General features: G+C 48.4%; 1 protein-coding gene across 25 annotated transcripts in view; it reads right to left on the reverse strand.

Annotated features, from left to right (window-relative positions):
* CAMK2G (calcium/calmodulin dependent protein kinase II gamma) overlaps positions 1 to 17,120 on the reverse strand; it is a 279,494-nt gene that overhangs the window by 37,934 nt on the left and 224,440 nt on the right. For 8 of the 25 annotated variants that reach the window (XM_060236685.1, XM_060236678.1, XM_060236668.1 and 5 more), the window contains 2 exons: positions 14,811 to 14,843; positions 728 to 796 (listed from right to left, as the gene is read on the reverse strand). The exons of 6 other annotated variants lie outside the window; for them this stretch is intronic. In XM_060236685.1, the coding sequence (XP_060092668.1) occupies positions 728 to 796; positions 14,811 to 14,843 (102 nt within the window). The remainder of the gene's footprint in view (positions 1 to 727; positions 797 to 14,810; positions 14,844 to 17,120) is intronic. 11 more of the 25 variants (XM_060236688.1, XM_060236681.1, XM_060236670.1 and 8 more) reach the window with 2 other exon arrangements.

Consider the following 17,120-nt stretch of genomic DNA (forward strand, 5'->3'; position numbering starts at 1 on the left):
TCAAATGCAGCATCCAAAGAGAGACAGGATGGGGCGGGGGGGGGGGTGTCTGTGGAGCACCACAGCAGCAGCCGCTTGGGGAAGCCGGGATGGGATGGGGTAGTGCGGGGAGGGGCTCAAATCATGAAATGTCCCAGAAGAAAAAAAGACCTCTCGGAAGCATCACACAGAGTGGAAAGCATCTGTCTGGTCTCCAAGCGCTTCCCATCAGCACTCCTTCCTGGGTTCCAGGAGGAGAGGGGGACAGTCCTTTGCCCCACCCCAGTTCACTCCCATCTGGGGCCCTGCAGCTTCCCTCCCTCAAGCAATGAGGCAGCATCACTGTGCCCACTTGCCCGTCCTCCCACCCACCCATCTCCTCTCTCAGGGTCACCAGCAAGAGTGGCATTTGGGCTGAGAGGTCCAAGATGGAAGAAGGGAGGAGTGGGGAACCACAGGGAACCTTCTCCCTCTCCCCCGCCCCCACCCCAGGAGAGCAGATGTCCTGGCCCGCTCCATCACCACCAGGCACCTAGGTGAGGAGAGCCCTCCAGACAAGATGGAAGCCCCGCAGACAGACCCCACACTCTTGCCCCCTCTTCCTTGCCAGGGAGGAGGGCTGGGAGGATCCCAGGCGGAAGGGAACACAGACAGAGCTAAGCCAAAACACAGAGCAGCACAGGCAGGAGCCAAAAAGCCAAAAGGAGGGGAACCAAAACCAGGACAAAGAAATGGTTGGGAAAGATACCATGGCCATCTGCACTGGGGGGGTGTCTTTGCCGGGGCTTACTACACTGGCTTTGTTGTTGCTCTGTGGCTGAGACAGAAAAACAGAGGGTTTAGTTTTCGGGGCCCTGCCGGGCAACAGTCATCAAAAACATTGCATTGTCATGGTTGCACATCCACATGATCAGCTTTGAATCACCCAGGGGGCGGGGGGGGGAGTGAAAGGGCGTCCCCTTCCACAGCAAAAGTATGATGCAGCCGGAGATACGCAGCAGATTAAACGGAATTGGCAGAAGACAAAGGAGGGGAGGAAAGGGCACCCAACCCAGAGGCCAACCAGCAGGGAAGCTGCAACGGATAGACAGACAGACAGTGAGCAGGCTGCGGGGGGCTCACTTAGCCAAGCAATTGAAGGGGGCACCGAAGCAGGAGAGCTGTCTGATGAAGTACAGCATGTTGTATGACACAAAATGATGACGGGATGTATCCAGAGACCCTGAGGATGGAAGGGAACGGGTAAGGCACCCGCACTAAGTCCTAGCTGGGCTGGACAAACAGAGTCGTTGAACGGTCCTTTGGACGACCTATGTCCACTCCTCATGACCCAAACCAACTTCATCCAAATATTTTGACCTGCAACCTTCTCTTGCTTCCCTTCTCTTTCTCATTTCTGTTATTCCAAGTTCTGCAAAGCAGGTGGGTTGCTTGAACTGCCCCAATCCACGGTGCTCTTCCAGTGAGCAAGCAGCTCTTCAGTCTGAAGTCAGGAGCAGGGAAGCAGGACTCCCTCTCCACACTGGGCAAGAAACGACCTGCTCCAAATGCTGCTCCTCCTCTTCCTTGCAGGAAGACACCCTGCCCCCCACCCCCCCCCCTCCGCCAGCAAGCACCCGACTCCAGAAGTCTGCTGATAAACAGAGATTGTTCTGAGGATCTGAGAGAGCTAAGGGATCAGTGCCAAGTCATGATCCGTTTAGCCTGCAGTGTCCTCACTGAAAACACCTGGGAGTCAAAGATGCTGCACATTTCCAATTCATGGCACACTAAGCTGGCCCAAAGAATGCTCAGGAAGGGCAGGGGGACCATTCTGTGGTGGACAGTAGGGAAATCTGGTCAGGAAGGCCTCTTGAACGGGAGGCTGCCCCTCTCAGAAGCCTCTCTGAAACAAGAGCATGGCCAGAATGTAATACAGAAAGAGTAAGAGAGAGGCAGGCTGCTGAATGGCACGCCCCCAAGCTCCCTCCTGCCTACCACAGGATCCCTCAAACCAATGCCAGATTAAACCCTGTGGAGGCCCCGAGGCATTTGAAATCTTGGGGGCCCCCTTGCAAATTATCTCCTGCAAGCACCTCCTCAAAAACCCCTTTGACAAAGCTGCGGGGGAGAGGCAGAGAGGTGCAAACAGGCCCGGGGCCCCTAAAGGCATGGGGGCCCACAGGCCAGTGCCTACTTGTTAATTCTGCCCTGCCTCCAACAAGTGCTCTCCCCCCAGTGCAGATGGAATTGAAGTACGCACAAAAAATGGAGCTCAACCTCCCCATGAGCTCCTGCATACAATCCTGTGGGTCTGTAGGGCTGTTTTAATCCAAGTTTGGCTGCACCCTGCACTGGTCACCTTGGAGGCCCAGAGGTCTGGTGCTGCTGGCTGCCTCCCCCCCAACCCCACCCAGCCCCTTGCTTATCCCTGCCCCCCCTCCACCCCATCTGGAGGGAAAACCAGCCCTCAAGGAGAGAGATCAGCACAGAACCCAAAGACACGGGGAGGCAGGTGGTGGCTTTCCAGTCCCCTCCAACTGCCATCCTTCAGCAGGCCAAGGCCGTGGGCCTTCTGGGACATGCACTGGAAAATCCATGCATACGCCTTCCATGGATGTTTTAACCCTGCTTTTCAGAGACACAGGGCAAGTTTAAAACTCTCACCAGAGTCCCAGTCCAGACCAAGTCCCCTGTGTGTGTGTGCATGCATGTGCAGATGTGTGCTACACTTTACACAATCAGATAATGTGTAGCTATAGCCAGGTTCCCAGCCTGAGGGTGGGGATTCCCAGTGGTGGTCAAAACTGCGTGTTAGTATGCACACATGCACAGCTTACTTGAGTGTGCCTCTTTTTCAAAAACAGTGCACACAAACTACTCCCTGGTGTTCCTAGCCAAAGTCAGCTGGGCTGCAGCTAAGATATCTGCCCTCTCAACCACTGAACTTCTCAGGGAGCAAAATACAGATCTGTTCCTCACCTGCTTCTAGTCCAGCAGCTACCAAAACCAAGGAAGTGGAGGTCACAAAACAGGGTTACACAGAAAACAGTAGAACACCCAGAATACCACTGTGAAAATTCTGCACGAATACGCCAGCCTTTTCAAAAACCTCTACTTCCTGCTTCAAAGCCAAAATGGTGTGTTCACAGCACAGGGCTGACTAAGGAGAAATAGTGAGTATGAAGCCCAAAGGGAAAGGAACAGAGTTTTCTCAGCTGGAGCTCACATCTCTGTCCTGTGCAAACAGTTTAGAAACAGGCAAGGGGAAAGGGACCAGGAAGGCCTTTTCCAAAAGCCTCCAGAACCTGGATATTCAAGAAGAGAACCTCTGAGAAGAAATGATGACTGAGCAGCTGCGAAGGATGACTTGGGAGGGTCCCGTGCTCTGGCTCGTTCTGTACAGGACTCTCTATCCAAGGTTTCCTTGCTTCCTTCCTTCCTCCCCCATGCCAGTTTGCAGAAGGGCAGCCCACATAGCCCAAAATCACCCACAGAGTGTTCTGAGATGGCAGCTTCCGAGGCCTGTTTCTTGAGAGGCCTATGTTAACAGGGCTCATATTGGACCTGACAGACTCCTTCATGCAACTGGCTGCTTCTGTTGTTGTCCAGGGGGTGTCTTTGTGCATGCAGGGGTGTCAGCATCTTTGTAAACTGTGATCTGTGTTTATATCATTTTGCAAGCGGCTCTGAGTGCCCAGTGGTGGAGAAGAGCAGGATAAACAGTGGAGGGCATTTATTCCGCTCTTTGGTGCTGCTAGCTCCACCCCGCCCCCAGCCCCAGTCTCTTGCTTATCCCTGCCCCACCCCCCCATCTGTATTCTTGGTGCTTGTGGGGAGGGCAACAGTGGGAGGGCTTCTGGTGTCCTGGCCCCACTGATGGACCTCCTGATACACCTGGGTTTTTTGGCCACTGTGTGACACAGTGTTGGACTGGATGGGCCATTGGTCTGAGCCAACAGGGCTTCTCTTATGTTCCAGCCCTGGCAGCTCACAGCCTGCTGGCGAATGAAGTTTGAGTCCAGTCAGGCACCTTGAGGACTAACAAAGTTTTATTCAAGGTATGAGCTTTTGTGTGCAAGGATAAATTAAAACAACGTTGCTGTTCTTCAAGGTGCCTGCCTGGCCTCAAACCTGATTCTCTTGCTGATTGTTTCTGACCAAGATGGCTCCCAGCCTGCGGGTGAGGCTGCCTGGCTGACAGAGTCCCTCCTCCCCACCAAGTTCCCACCTGGCCAAGGGAACTTTTTATATCACCCAACCAGGTGCGCCTGAGGGCTCGGGAGGAAGGAAACCAACCGTGTTCCCTCCCCCCATCAAAGTGCCTGTTGCAACTGGCCCCTGCACACCTGCCCACCCATTGAGCCATTTCAAGGTTTGCCCACCCGCAGAGAAGGAAAATCCTCTAACAAACACCAGCATCTGGATCCCACGGGGCTCAGAAGTTGGTCCCTCTGGACCAAGGGGATCCCAACATTCAGACCCAGGAGCTATCGGCTTCCACAGTGATGCCGAAAGACTGAGGCGGGGGGGGGGGGGCTGCCACCACATTCATACAGCTCTGACTCCCAGACACCTGGATTTGGTCTGAGCATGAGGACCTAGGTAGGGCAGAGCTCAGGGACAGAAGCTCCTCATATGAATGCAGAGGTCTGAATGACGCGCACACCCTCAATCACAGGGCAGATACCACAATCCACATTTTAACAGTGACCTTGTAGAGAGGTGGATTTTGGAGACCCATCAAGCTGTAACATCTTTCAGTGAAACAGACAATATAACTCATAGATCCAAGCCCAGCTGGGCACCAGGGAAAAGGCTAACAGAAGGAATGGAAATCTCGTCAGGACAGCCTCTCCAGGAGGCCTCTTGCAAGCTCAGCAAACTCAGCAGGCAGGACAAAATGGCTGGCTTAAAGAGGAAAGGCCGGGCAGGAGGAATAGGCTCTGGTACCCACCTTTCCCCTGGTTAGGCTGGGCATTTCACAAGGCATCTAAGGTGTCAACTTTAAAGGGAATACAATATCGAAAACCAAAATCAGAGATCAGAGAATTAGATTCCCTTTTAGAAATGCTTTGGGTTGAAATAGAGGGCCCAAAAGGAAATTTAACTATGGGAGTTTGTTATCGCCCACCAAATCAAAAGAGAGAGGACGATTATAATATGATGGAAGGCTTAAAGATAGCGGCTAAACGTAAAAACTGTGTTGTAATAGGTGATTTTAACTACCCGCAGATTGATTGGGTCAATATGTGTTCTGGTCGAGAGAAAGAGATTGAGTTTCTTGATGCTCTCAATGACTGTGCTATGGAGCAGATGGTCTCAGAACCTACCAGGGGTGGGGCGATCCTGGATTTGGTCCTAAGTAATGCCCAAGACTTGGTGAGAGATGTAAAAGTGATTGCGCCGCTTGGGAGCAGTGACCATAATGTTATTGATTTCACCGTTTGTATAAATAGGGAGTTGTCCAAAAAGACCACCACAACCACGTTTAACTTTAAAAGGGGTAAATACACTGAGATGAGGAGGCATGTGAGGAAGAAACTGAAAGGAAAGGTACATACGGTCAAAACCCTTGAGAAAGCTTGGACGCTATTTAAAACTATAATCCTAGAAGCTCAGATAAAATACATACCACAAGTTAGGAAAGGCACAAACAGGCATAAGAAAAGGCCTGCGTGGTTAACAAATAAAGTAATGGAAGCTGTAAAAGGTAAGAAGGACTCCTTTAAGCGGTGGAAAACCAGTCCAAGTGAGATTAGTAAAAGGGAACACAGGCTGTGGCAAATCAAATGCAAGACTGTGATCAGGCAGGCAAAAAGGGACTATGAGGAGCATATTGCAAAAAACATAAAGACCAACAATAAAACTTTCTTCAAATATATTAGAAGTAGGAAACCAGCCAGGGAGGCAGTGGGGCCCTTGGATGACCATGGGGTAAAAGGATTACTGAAGGAGGATAGGGAAATGGCTGAAAAGCTAAATGAATTTTTTGCCTCCGTCTTCACTGTAGAAGACGAGAACTTTTTGCCCGCCCCAGAACCACTAATTTTGGAAGGGGTGTTGAAAGACCTGAGTCAGATTGAGGTGACAAATGAGGAGGTCCTACAACTGATAGACAAATTAAAAACTAATAAGTCACCGGGTCCGGATGGCATACATCCGAGAGTTCTGAAGGAACTCAAAGTTGAACTTGTGGATCTTCTAACAAAAATCTGTAATCTTTCATTGAAATCTGCCTCCATTCCTGAGGACTGGAAGGTAGCAAATGTCACCCCCATCTTTAAAAAAGGTTCCAGAGGAGATCCGGGAAACTACAGGCCAGTCAGTCTGACTTCAATACCGGGAAAGTTGGTAGAAACCATTATCAAGGACAGAATGAGTAGGCACATTGATGAACACGGGTTATTGAGGAAGACTCAGCATGGGTTCTGCAAGGGAAGATCTTGCCTCACTAACCTGTTGCATTTCTTTGAGGGGGTGAACAAACATGTGGACAAAGGAGACCCGATAGATGTTGTTTACCTTGACTTCCAGAAAGCTTTTGATAAAGTTCCTCATCAAAGGCTCCTTAGAAAGCTTGAGAATCATGGAGTAAAAGGACAGGTCCTCTTGTGGATCAAAAACTGGCTGAGTAATAGGAAGCAGAGAGTGAGTATAAATGGGCAGTCTTCGCAGTGGAGGACGGTAAGCAGTGGGGTGCCGCAGGGCTCGGTACTGGGTCCCATGCTTTTTAACTTGTTCATAAATGATTTAGAGTTCGGAGTGAGCAGTGAAGTGGCCAAGTTTGCGGATGACACTAAATTGTTCAGGGTGGTGAGAACCAGAGAGGATTGTGAGGAACTCCAAAGGGATCTGTTGAGGCTGGGTGAGTGGGCGTCAACGTGGCAGATGCGGTTCAATGTGGCCAAGTTCAAAGTAATGCACATTGGGGCTAAGAATCCCAGCTACAAATACAAGTTGATGGGGTGTGAACTGGCAGAGACTGATCAAGAGAGAGATCTTGGGGTCATGATAGATAACTCACTGAAAGTGTCAAGACAGTGTGCGTTTGCAATAAAAAAGGCCAATGCCATGCTGGGAATTATTAGGAAGGGAATTGAAAACAAATCAGCCAGTATCATAATGCCCCTGTATAAATCGATGGTGCGGTCTCATTTGGAGTACTGTGTGCAGTTCTGGTCGCCGCACCTCAAAAAGGATATTATAGCTTTAGAGAAGGTGCAGAGAAGGGCAACTAGAATGATTAAAGGGCTGGAGCACTTTCCCTATGAAGAAAGGTTGAAACGCTTGGGACTCTTTAGCTTGGAGAAACGTCGACTGCGGGGTGACATGATAGAGGTTTACAAGATAATGCATGGAATGGAGAAAGTAGAGAAAGAAGTACTTTTCTCCCTTTCTCACAATACAAGAACTCGTGGGCATTCGATGAAATTGCTGAGCAGACAGGTTAAGACGGATAAAAGGAAGTACTTCTTCACCCAAAGGGTGATTAACATGTGGAATTCACTGCCACAGGAGGTGGTGGCGGCCACAAGTATAGCCACCTTCAAGAGGGGTTTAGATAAAAATATGGAGCACAGGTCCATCAGTGGCTATTAGCCACAGTGTATGGAGCACAGGTCCATCAGTGGCTATTAGCCACAGTGTATGGAGCACAGGTCCATCAGTGGCTATTAGCCACAGTGTATGTGTGTATATAACATTTTTTGCCACTGTGTGACACAGAGTGTTGGACTTGATGGGCCGTTGGCCTGATCCAACATGGCTTCTCTTATGTTCTTATGTTCTTAAAAATCAAACCCAACATTAGGCAATCAATAAAGGAAACCAAGTCCCACATAGTTTCTTAGCCGAAGTTCTCCATACGAAGACACAGGTGCTTCAGTTTCACCATTTCAATTTCTTATTACAAATCTTCCACAGTGGTTAGGCTAAAGAAATTAATATTAATAAAAAATTGATACAATTATTGTAGAAATTAATTTGAAATTATGATAAATATGATATTATTAATACAGGCTGACCTTACAATGATGTTGTCATTTATGTGTACAGTATGTGTACAGTCAAATTCTTATTTCTGTTCTATATAACAAGTAATATATTAATTATTTATATTATATTATTATGAATTAAATAAAATAATATTTTATTGCAGGGGTGGCCAGCATGGCCAATGGCTGGGGCTGATGGGAGTTGTAGGCAAAAAACATCTTGAGAGCTACTGTTGGCCACCCGTTTTATTTAATTCACAATAATAGACTATAAATAATTAATATATTACTTGTTAGAACAAAAATAAGAATTTGACTGTACACATACTGTGATGTGAATGACATCACTGTTATCATAATTTTGGTTTTCAATATTGTATTGTACTATTACCAACACTCCATATTGTTTTTGTAATAGTGTCAACTTTAAAAGGAGACACCACCACCCACACCCAGAAAACATTTTTTTTGTATCTTTGCCATCAAGGAATGCATTGTAGGAGACACAGGTGGTCGCATGACCCCTTCCCCAGGCAAAAACTCTGAACGATCAGCCAATATCCTTGTAAGCCACCCTGAGCCCGCTTGTGGAATAAGGTTGGATATAAATCTAAAAATTAAATTAAAATTAAACCTCAATCCCAGTAACAGAGAAGTCACTGGGAATGGTGCCTTGGTCCACATCTTTATGATAAGGCTGCTCGTTGCATTTCTGCAAGTTGGCTTTTCTTCCCTATTTTTACAATACCAACATCCCCCCACCCTTAACAAATAGCAGAGTTCTTGTACTTAAAAAACCTCTGTTGAAGATCACACTGCATATTTTAAACAAATGTTTACCTCAGTATCAAATCTCACCGTAGGATGGTGTAGTCAAAAGAACAGTCGTCACACAAGACATGACAAGGAAGAGTTGTGTCACCAGGACCAGCGAACATCTTAAATCTGACTGCCCAAAAAGTGTGTGTGTGTGTGGTCTGGGCCTTCCTTGAGTATAACTTAATTGGCTCCATTAAGTTTAGCTTCAAACAGCAATACTAAATTTAAAGTGCCAATTGAATTATTGACCTGGACAGCGAGGAAGTCAGGGCAAATGTAAGAACCACACAAAGAACAAAAAAGAAAGCCAAGCATCCTATGAGGGCCTGTGGAAGAGGGCAGGTACAGATCTACCTTACTGGCCGCTAGTGCATACACCAACAAAATGGTGGTAGGAAGGCAAAGGATGCATCTGCATACCAAGGTCCCACATTCCTAATTCAATCAACAGAAACGAAGATGCTGAAGTCCACTGTTGACGAGTGAGACAAGAGGTAGCTTGAATACAGAACGTGCCTTTGGATGTTAAGTGGCAGAGATGTTTAACCACCAGAGCATTAACCGAGTCTCAGATGCTTACAACAGCTGCTATACCCAGAGAGAACTGATGGTCCCTTCATAGGCTAGCTTTGTTCCTATGAGATTCTTCTAGTAGGAAGCTACCAAAAATGGGCTGGAGGAAATCAGGATCTAAAGCAACTCTGACCAAAGACAGGAAAGATCCATGAGCTGCAAAAGGACGCAATCATTGCACAGTTTGTAAACAGTTTACTTCTCTCCTTTCTTCCCACCTGCTGGCCGCCACTTCCCACTTCTTCTTTCCCTCCTCCCACTTCTTCTTTTCTCCTTTTTCTGCCCTGCCTGCCTCACTCAGGAATTGAATGAGAACCACTGCCGTCACCACCAGCCTCCTTCTAGGATTTTTAGAGACTTCACTCTGGATTTGGCTCTTTTAGCCCCTTTAACTTAACTAACGTTAATTGAATTAGCACCCCTGGTGCCCCCTCTGGAAAACAAAATCCTAGATATGGGACTGTTTGGAGTGCTTAGGCCACTGGGGCTGTGCACAACATTGTATGGATCCAAGAACTGTGAGCGTGCTTGCTTGCCAAGTGTGGTGTCACCAGGGCTTTCTTTGCAGCAGGAGCTCCTTTGCATATTTGGCCACACCGCCCTGATGGAGCCAATCCTCTTGGAGCTTACCGTAGGCCCTGTAAGAAGATCCCTGTAAGCTCCAAGAGGATTGGGTACAATAAGAAGGGTGTGGCCTAATATGCAAAGGAGTTCCTGCTACAAAAAAAGCCCTGGGCATCATTAGAACAAGCCTGTGCTTAGACCCTTTGAAGGGAGGCATGAGAGAACATGTATCAGCTGACAGCCTTGAACATGGGCTGTGACACAAACTTCCCCACTGAGGCCGTATCCAATGATATCGCTGGTCCCCACAATTTGCAGTTGGCGAGAAAGTCTGCCAAGGAAGAGAGCTTTCAGATTCTATCAAAAGATGTTCTGTCTTTGCTGACAGGACCACCAGGTTGACTTATTTTGGTTCACACGTGAGGTGAGTTCCTCACCTGAAGGTTTTTGTCAAAATTTGTCCCAAATTTTGTACCTGCACAGCTACCTGATCTCCAGGGGCAGGCCATGCCTTAGTATTAAGCCACAAATAAGTTGCAGCTTGTGATTGGTTTTGTACTTGCAATCTGCAACCTACGTCTTCTAAATCACTGGGCAAGAGAGGTCCCGTTAGAGCAGTTCCTCAGGGGGACAGGTGGTGGGTTCTCCTTCCTTGGAGGTTTTTCAACAGAGGCTAGATGGCCATCTGACAGCAATGAGAATCCTGTGAATTTAGGGGGAGGTGTTTGTGAGTTTCCTGCATTGTGCCTGGGGTTGGACTAGATGACCCTAGAGGTCCCTTCCAACTCTATGATTCTAGGATTCTATGATCACCATCTTCAAGTACTTGAAGAGCTGTCATACAGAGGATGGTGTGGAATTGTTTTCTGTGGCCCCAGAAGGTAGGACCAGAACCAGTGGGTTGAAATTAAATCAAAAGAGTTTCTGGCTCAACATTAGGAAGAACTTCCTGACAATTAGAGTGATTTCTCAGTGGAACAGGCTTCCTCAGGAGGTGGTGGGCTCTCCTTCCTTGGAGGTTTTTAAATGGAGGCTGGATGACCAATCTGACAGCGACGAACATCCTGTGAATTTGGGGTAGGTATTTGTGGATTTCCTGCACTGTGCAGGGGGTTGGACTAGATGGCCCTGGAGGTCCCTTCCTACTCTATGATTCTTCGGGAGGTGGTGGGCTCTCCTTCCTTGGAGGTTTTTCAACAGAGGCTAGATGGCCATCTGACAGCAATGAAGATCTTGTGAATTTAGGGGGAGGTGTTTGTGAGTTTCCTGCATTGTGCAGGGGGTTGGACTAGATGACCCTGGAAGTCCCTTCCAACTCTATGATTTTATGATTCTATGAATGTCATGGTTAGGCCACTCAATGGATCTACTTGCCAAGCGTCTATCCTCTCCTCTTTGCTCCTGTGAAGTCAGATACAGGCAGGAGTATCTATTCATGAAGTGGCAGGCAACAAAGGCACAGAGAGACATCTAAGCTGAAACTCAAAAGTCTTTTAATTAATGGGCCTTTTATCGTCTGGAAGCAGGGATGGCAGCACACAAATGACCAGAGTGGTGGTGACATATGAAAGGACAGCTGCTAGAAAGCAGCGTAATCATGCAAATGGACACATCCACACAGCCCGGCAAACAACCAGCTCCCAGATCACAGCCAGCAATCAGGACATAGGTCCAACCAGTGGGTCATGAAACCCTTCTGGGTCTTGGCAGAAGAGAAGCGTTCCACCCAGTTCAGAAGGGCTCAGGCCTTCCCATAGAGGCTCAAGTGTCCCCTGCTTTTGTGCTAAGTTTCCATCACCACAATTGTGTAGCACTCTTAGATCTCTCATTCAATTGGGGGGGGGGGGGAGCAATCATCCAGTACAAATCCCTCTGGATGCAGACAGGCACCGTGGGACTGGCCAGCCAAAGCAACTCCCCAAATTCCCTGGAGGCTCTGACTAGTAACTGCCAATTTTAAAAAAGGAAAGCAATATTGCCGGGTGTGCATTGGAAGGAACTGGGGCCATTCCTCTAGACCTTGGCAGAAAACTGCCATGATCAAGAGCTGAGAATGTGTTCTTCTGGTTCCGATTTCTGAGCTATCACCGTCAATATATCCTCTGCTGATGTTACTCCAAAAATGCGACCTTGTATAGACAGGACTCCAAAGGTCTGCAAGCTTTCCCTCTGCACTATGAGTCCCACCATTCTGAGCCATGACAGAAGCAACATAGATCATCTCAGCTTCTGGGCAGAGGATGTGGGTCTGCTGGGAACGCCCTCTAGGTGAGGGGAAAGGTGCAGCTTTGGCCACAACGGTGGTCTTACCATGGCAACGAATGGCTCCCTTGGGATGAACTGTGACAAATCCCACCCCCCCCCCATTAAACACACATGAAACTACCTTATCCCTTGGTCCCTCAAGGTTAATGCTGTCTACTCAGACTGGCAGCAGCTCTCCAGGGTCTCTGGTAGAGGTCTTTGCCAATGCACAGACCTGCCGCCTCATTTGACATCTGGATCCCCTTCGTGGGGACAGATGGTGCCTCATCACTAGATGGGAGTTTCCTCTCTGTGCTCTGGGGCTGGGGCCCTGGGCCAGAAAAATCTACCACTGAAGTTGCCCCTCCTCCCCAAACACCTGCTCATGGGACATCTCTATTCCTTCTTCCCATGGTCAGGCCTTGACCTGCCGAAGGGCTGCTTCTATGTGGGACAGGTGATGATGGATTCCCTGCTCTGGTGGGACTGCACCGAATTGCTCCTGAATGCCATCAGCTGCTTCCTGAAGAGAATCAATGGGCATGCCCTAGTGAGTCCAGGGGGGAGGAGGGGCGTTATCCCACTAGATTCTGGAATTGTTCACACACTTGCTACAACTCTGGTATTGTCACAAGGCAGTTCTGAAGGATTCTTACCTTTTCTTCTCTTTGGCTGAGGCTATTACCCAGCAGCCACTGTCGGGCTACAAAGAAAAAACTGTATCCCTTTCTTCTCAGGCTTAATTTTCCCTTTATGTCAATCCAAACCTGAAACAATCCCCTTTTCTCAGCTACCCTAATAGACATCCTTCTGGGATGTCTCCCCCACCTTCCCAATTTGGAAATACCAGTGAAATCCTTCATACAACATGGGCAGGCAGACGGCAATCTGTGGGCATACCGACTACTATCAATAAAGGTTTGGAGACTGGCCGGCACTCCTGGGTAGAGTTCATACCCTCTGTTGCTGTAAGTAGGGCTCCATTAGGTAATTTGATGCTTTGTTTTACTTGTCTTGTTGACACTTATGCCTCAGTTCTGTTTTCAGATATCTGGTTGGCTCCAGATTTTTCTAATCGTAATGGTATTGGATTCTTTATTGCAGAGCACCCACCAACACCTCCTCCCGCAAAGGTGCCCGCCAAGAGATTTTTAAAAAGTGGCTGGAGCCAGGTGGGGCTTTTGCCCAGCAAGACTTCTGATTGGCTGCTGGGGATTTGATTGGCAGCACAAGGATTTTCACTGTGCGGCTGAAAGGAAGCTGCGGTGGCCATTTGGTGCCTGCAGGCTCCAAAATGCTTGGGACTCCTGGTTTATTAGACATCCCAACCTGTTGAGTGTGCCAACTTACAGTCAATAACTGTGTGGTCCAATCCCAGTGCAAAAGGGGGAATATAACATGAACAACACAGTGTAGTACGAACAAACTTTAAAAGACTGGCACAAAAGCTCTGAAGGCCCTCTTCCAAGAAAGCCCTTCCCTTGGGGTGCCCTTCTTTGAACAAGTCAGGATGGTACAGTGGCTAAGAGGCTCAAACTAGAATCTGGAAGGCCCAGGTTCAAATCCCAGCTCTTGTCATGGAAGCTGCCAAGGGACTTTGGGCCAGTCTCACCCTCTCAGCCTAACCTACCTCACAGAGTTGTTGTGAGGGTCAAGCCGAAGAGAAGAGCAGGTTGTGAACTGCTTTGGGTCCCCGCTGGGGAGAGAATGGCAAGGAATAAAGGAATGAAACAAGCAGATCACACAACGTCTTTTGTATCCATCCTCAGGAGAGAGGTTATCCTGAAGAAGTCTAGAAGGAGGGCAGAATGTTATCACTGCCCAGCCCAGGCTTCAACATTACCACTGACTTGGGATAAGGAGATGCTTCCTTGTCTCTTTATGTTTGATTGAATTACCTTCTCTCTTCCCTCCCTTCACAACACACCCCAGGGAAAACACGCGTGAAGAGGAAAGAGATGGAGCAAATTACCAGGAATGTGCCTGATGCCACACCACCGGGACATGAAGGCCCACAGTTGTTGGTTTGGAATCTGGAGAGGGGCTGGGGAGGGTTCGGGGGTGGGGTAGGGGGAGGCTGAAATGCGGCTTTTGGATTCCATGGAGTCTTAGCATGGAATTCTAGAAGGGAAAAGGGAATTAATGGCAGCTTGGAATCACAGTTTGCATTCAGGACACCAGGAAAACCCGGTTTCATCTGAACTGCAGGGTTGCCTCTGCCAGGGACAGCAGCACTAAGAGAGTGCCAAAGTAGGGCCCTGGGTCCACTTTAGCACTTCTGCAGTAGAAGAGATCCAAGATTCCATGTCCCCACAAGAGTGCAGAGACGATGCCTTCTGGGGCCAGCAGAAGGATGCAGGCATCTGATTCAGCTTTTAGGACGCTGCTTCTTAGGCCACCCAATACCCAAAGCTGAATTTTAAAAGTAGCCAATTTTTGGAACAGACTCAGACCCTTGACAAGGGCCTCATCAATAGCATTATCCTTTCCGTGAGGACATGGACCCTTCAAAGTGCGAGATGGCCTCTCCGCCCGCCCCCCCCCGCTCCCTCGCCCAGACATGCTATGTGAAGTGATGAGCGCAAGCTGGAGGTGCATGGGATGAGAATATGGTGACCGCACAGGGACACAGTCAGCATAATGGGAGGAGCTCACCATCAAATGCACGCTGGAGCTGGACTTCCTTTTCTGGGCACACCATTGAGAGGAAGAGAGAGAAGGAAAAGAAGAGATGAGAAGAGAAGCAGAGAAAATGCTGGCACTCGTGTGACAGGAGGGGCCCCCAATTGACATCCCTGGGAAAGGACCACAGTGCTGCAGGTATCTGGACTCATGGAAGCCGGTGACGACAAATCAGAGGCAGAAACTGGGTGGCTCCAAACTTAGGCTCAGAACTGCAGCCAGCATGACACGGGAGAGACTGAATCTGGCAGCTCCGTTCTCTTCCCAAAGGATCGCCAGCAGAAGAAAAAAATGAGACAGGTTCGCTTGCCAATGACCATGAGATACAAACAGTGCCCAACAAAAACCACTGTGTCCACAACACCCTGATCCAAGACAATGACAATGAGCAACGGGCAAAAGCAACTCTTGGGCCACTCCCAAAAGTCAACACGCTTGTGACAAGTCTCCTTTTCTCTACAGGTATCTTCAAATGGAGCATTGTTGATTGGATGGGGACCATGGCTGAAGGGGCAATGGCAGGTGGGGTCTGAAACACCAAACTGTGTGTGTGTATGTGCACGTGCACATGTGCACACAAAGAACCCACATGAGGTCCTGCTTGAGATCTGCTGCAAGAGCAGCTGGTTATGGGCCCAGGAGCTGGTGATTCTCTGGCCTGCTATTTCACTTATCACCCACAGGAAATTCATGCCCACATCCTGCTCTTCCACACAAGAAAGCCCACTCCTGCCATGGAAGCTCACTGAGTGACCTGGGGCCATTCACAGTCACTGTCCTACCCCCACAATGTTGCTGGGAGGATACACTGAAGGTGAAGAGAACGACGTACGCCATTTTGGTCCCCTACTGGGGAGAGATACAGGGCAAATGGATTAAATAAATCCATCGTAATTTACATGGAGAAGATGCAGCCATAACAATCTTCCATACAAACGCAAAATAGGTCAGACAAGAATAGAGAAATAGGCGTCAATAGGAGTGCAAGGAAAGAAACTCACCAGGTGGATACCAAGGAGAGGTTGTGGGAGAAGCACAAGTAACTTCAGGACAAAGGTTGTTTTCATGATCTGGCTGACACTATTACCCATACAGAGCATCAGCCACTGCCTGGCTACAAAAACCCCCCAACCCTGTACCCCTTTCTTCTCTGGCCCAATTGGCCCTTTCTGTCAATCCATATCTGAGACAATCTCCTTTCCCAACTATACTAAGAGACATCTTTCTGGGATATCTTTCCTCCCCCCGCCCCCCACTTGCCTTCCCAATTTGGAAATATCAGTGAAACCTTTCATACATCATGGGCAGTCCGATGGCATTTTGCGAGTACACTCACTACTGTAGGCTTTACCATTCTCCCTTGAAGTTTTTATGAGAGGGATGCATGGTCATGAAAACTGACTACTGAAGCTTTACTCAGTGCAATTCTCAAATTACCGTGGAGGAAGCCAGGAACATTCCATTGGAATGCACACTTTGACTCCAGGCCACCCTACAGCTACACACAAAAGTAGATCACCAACACAGCGATATTTCCAGTGGTCATCTTGTACAATTAGCATCTCCACCCCCGCCCCCCCCCGCACACACTGTCCCATGACCAAAAGTATTACACCGAACAGTCCACTGCCAGCAAGAAATGCTGGAACTAAGAAGATATGGACCATGTGAACACAAGAACTATGGGCAAAATGGGCTTTCTGGGGCCATTTCAAGACCAGGAAAACAGCACTTATGGGGGGAGGGGAATGCTGAGGTGCACACTGGTAAATTGTTTTTAAATCACATCTTTTCACTTTTGCTCTGACTGGGATGAATACTCAAAAGAAGGTCCAGAGCTCCAGGCATGGAAATTTCCATTTTAATCTGAAACATCCACCAGGATTTGCCTACCTCCCTTTCCAGTTTGACTTTAGTGAACGTTTTATACACCTGTTTTTTTTTAAAGCATTACTCCCTTAAGCTCTTGAGATGTGGTGTGCAGCAGTGAGATGGCTGTAACATTGGTCTCTGCAAGGCCTGGCTGTCCACGCCTCATTGGCTCAGCTGATGCCACCTGCTGGGAACCGGACTATTCTTCGGCAGCAGCTCTGCTGTACAAATCAATGCTGGATGCCCAGAGACACCCATGCGATGAAGCCACAAATGACTTTCACCCAGCCAACAAAGGACAGTGGGTTACAGAAGAGTCAGAACACTGCTACCTTTCATTAACTTGGTTCAGATAGCTCTCTCTATCAAAGCTTAGACACAATTCCAGCAAAGTGTGAAAGCCAGTGGCTT

Source organism: Heteronotia binoei, chromosome 4 (assembly GCF_032191835.1).
Source record: "Heteronotia binoei isolate CCM8104 ecotype False Entrance Well chromosome 4, APGP_CSIRO_Hbin_v1, whole genome shotgun sequence".
Lineage (NCBI taxonomy): Eukaryota > Metazoa > Chordata > Lepidosauria > Squamata > Gekkonidae > Heteronotia > Heteronotia binoei.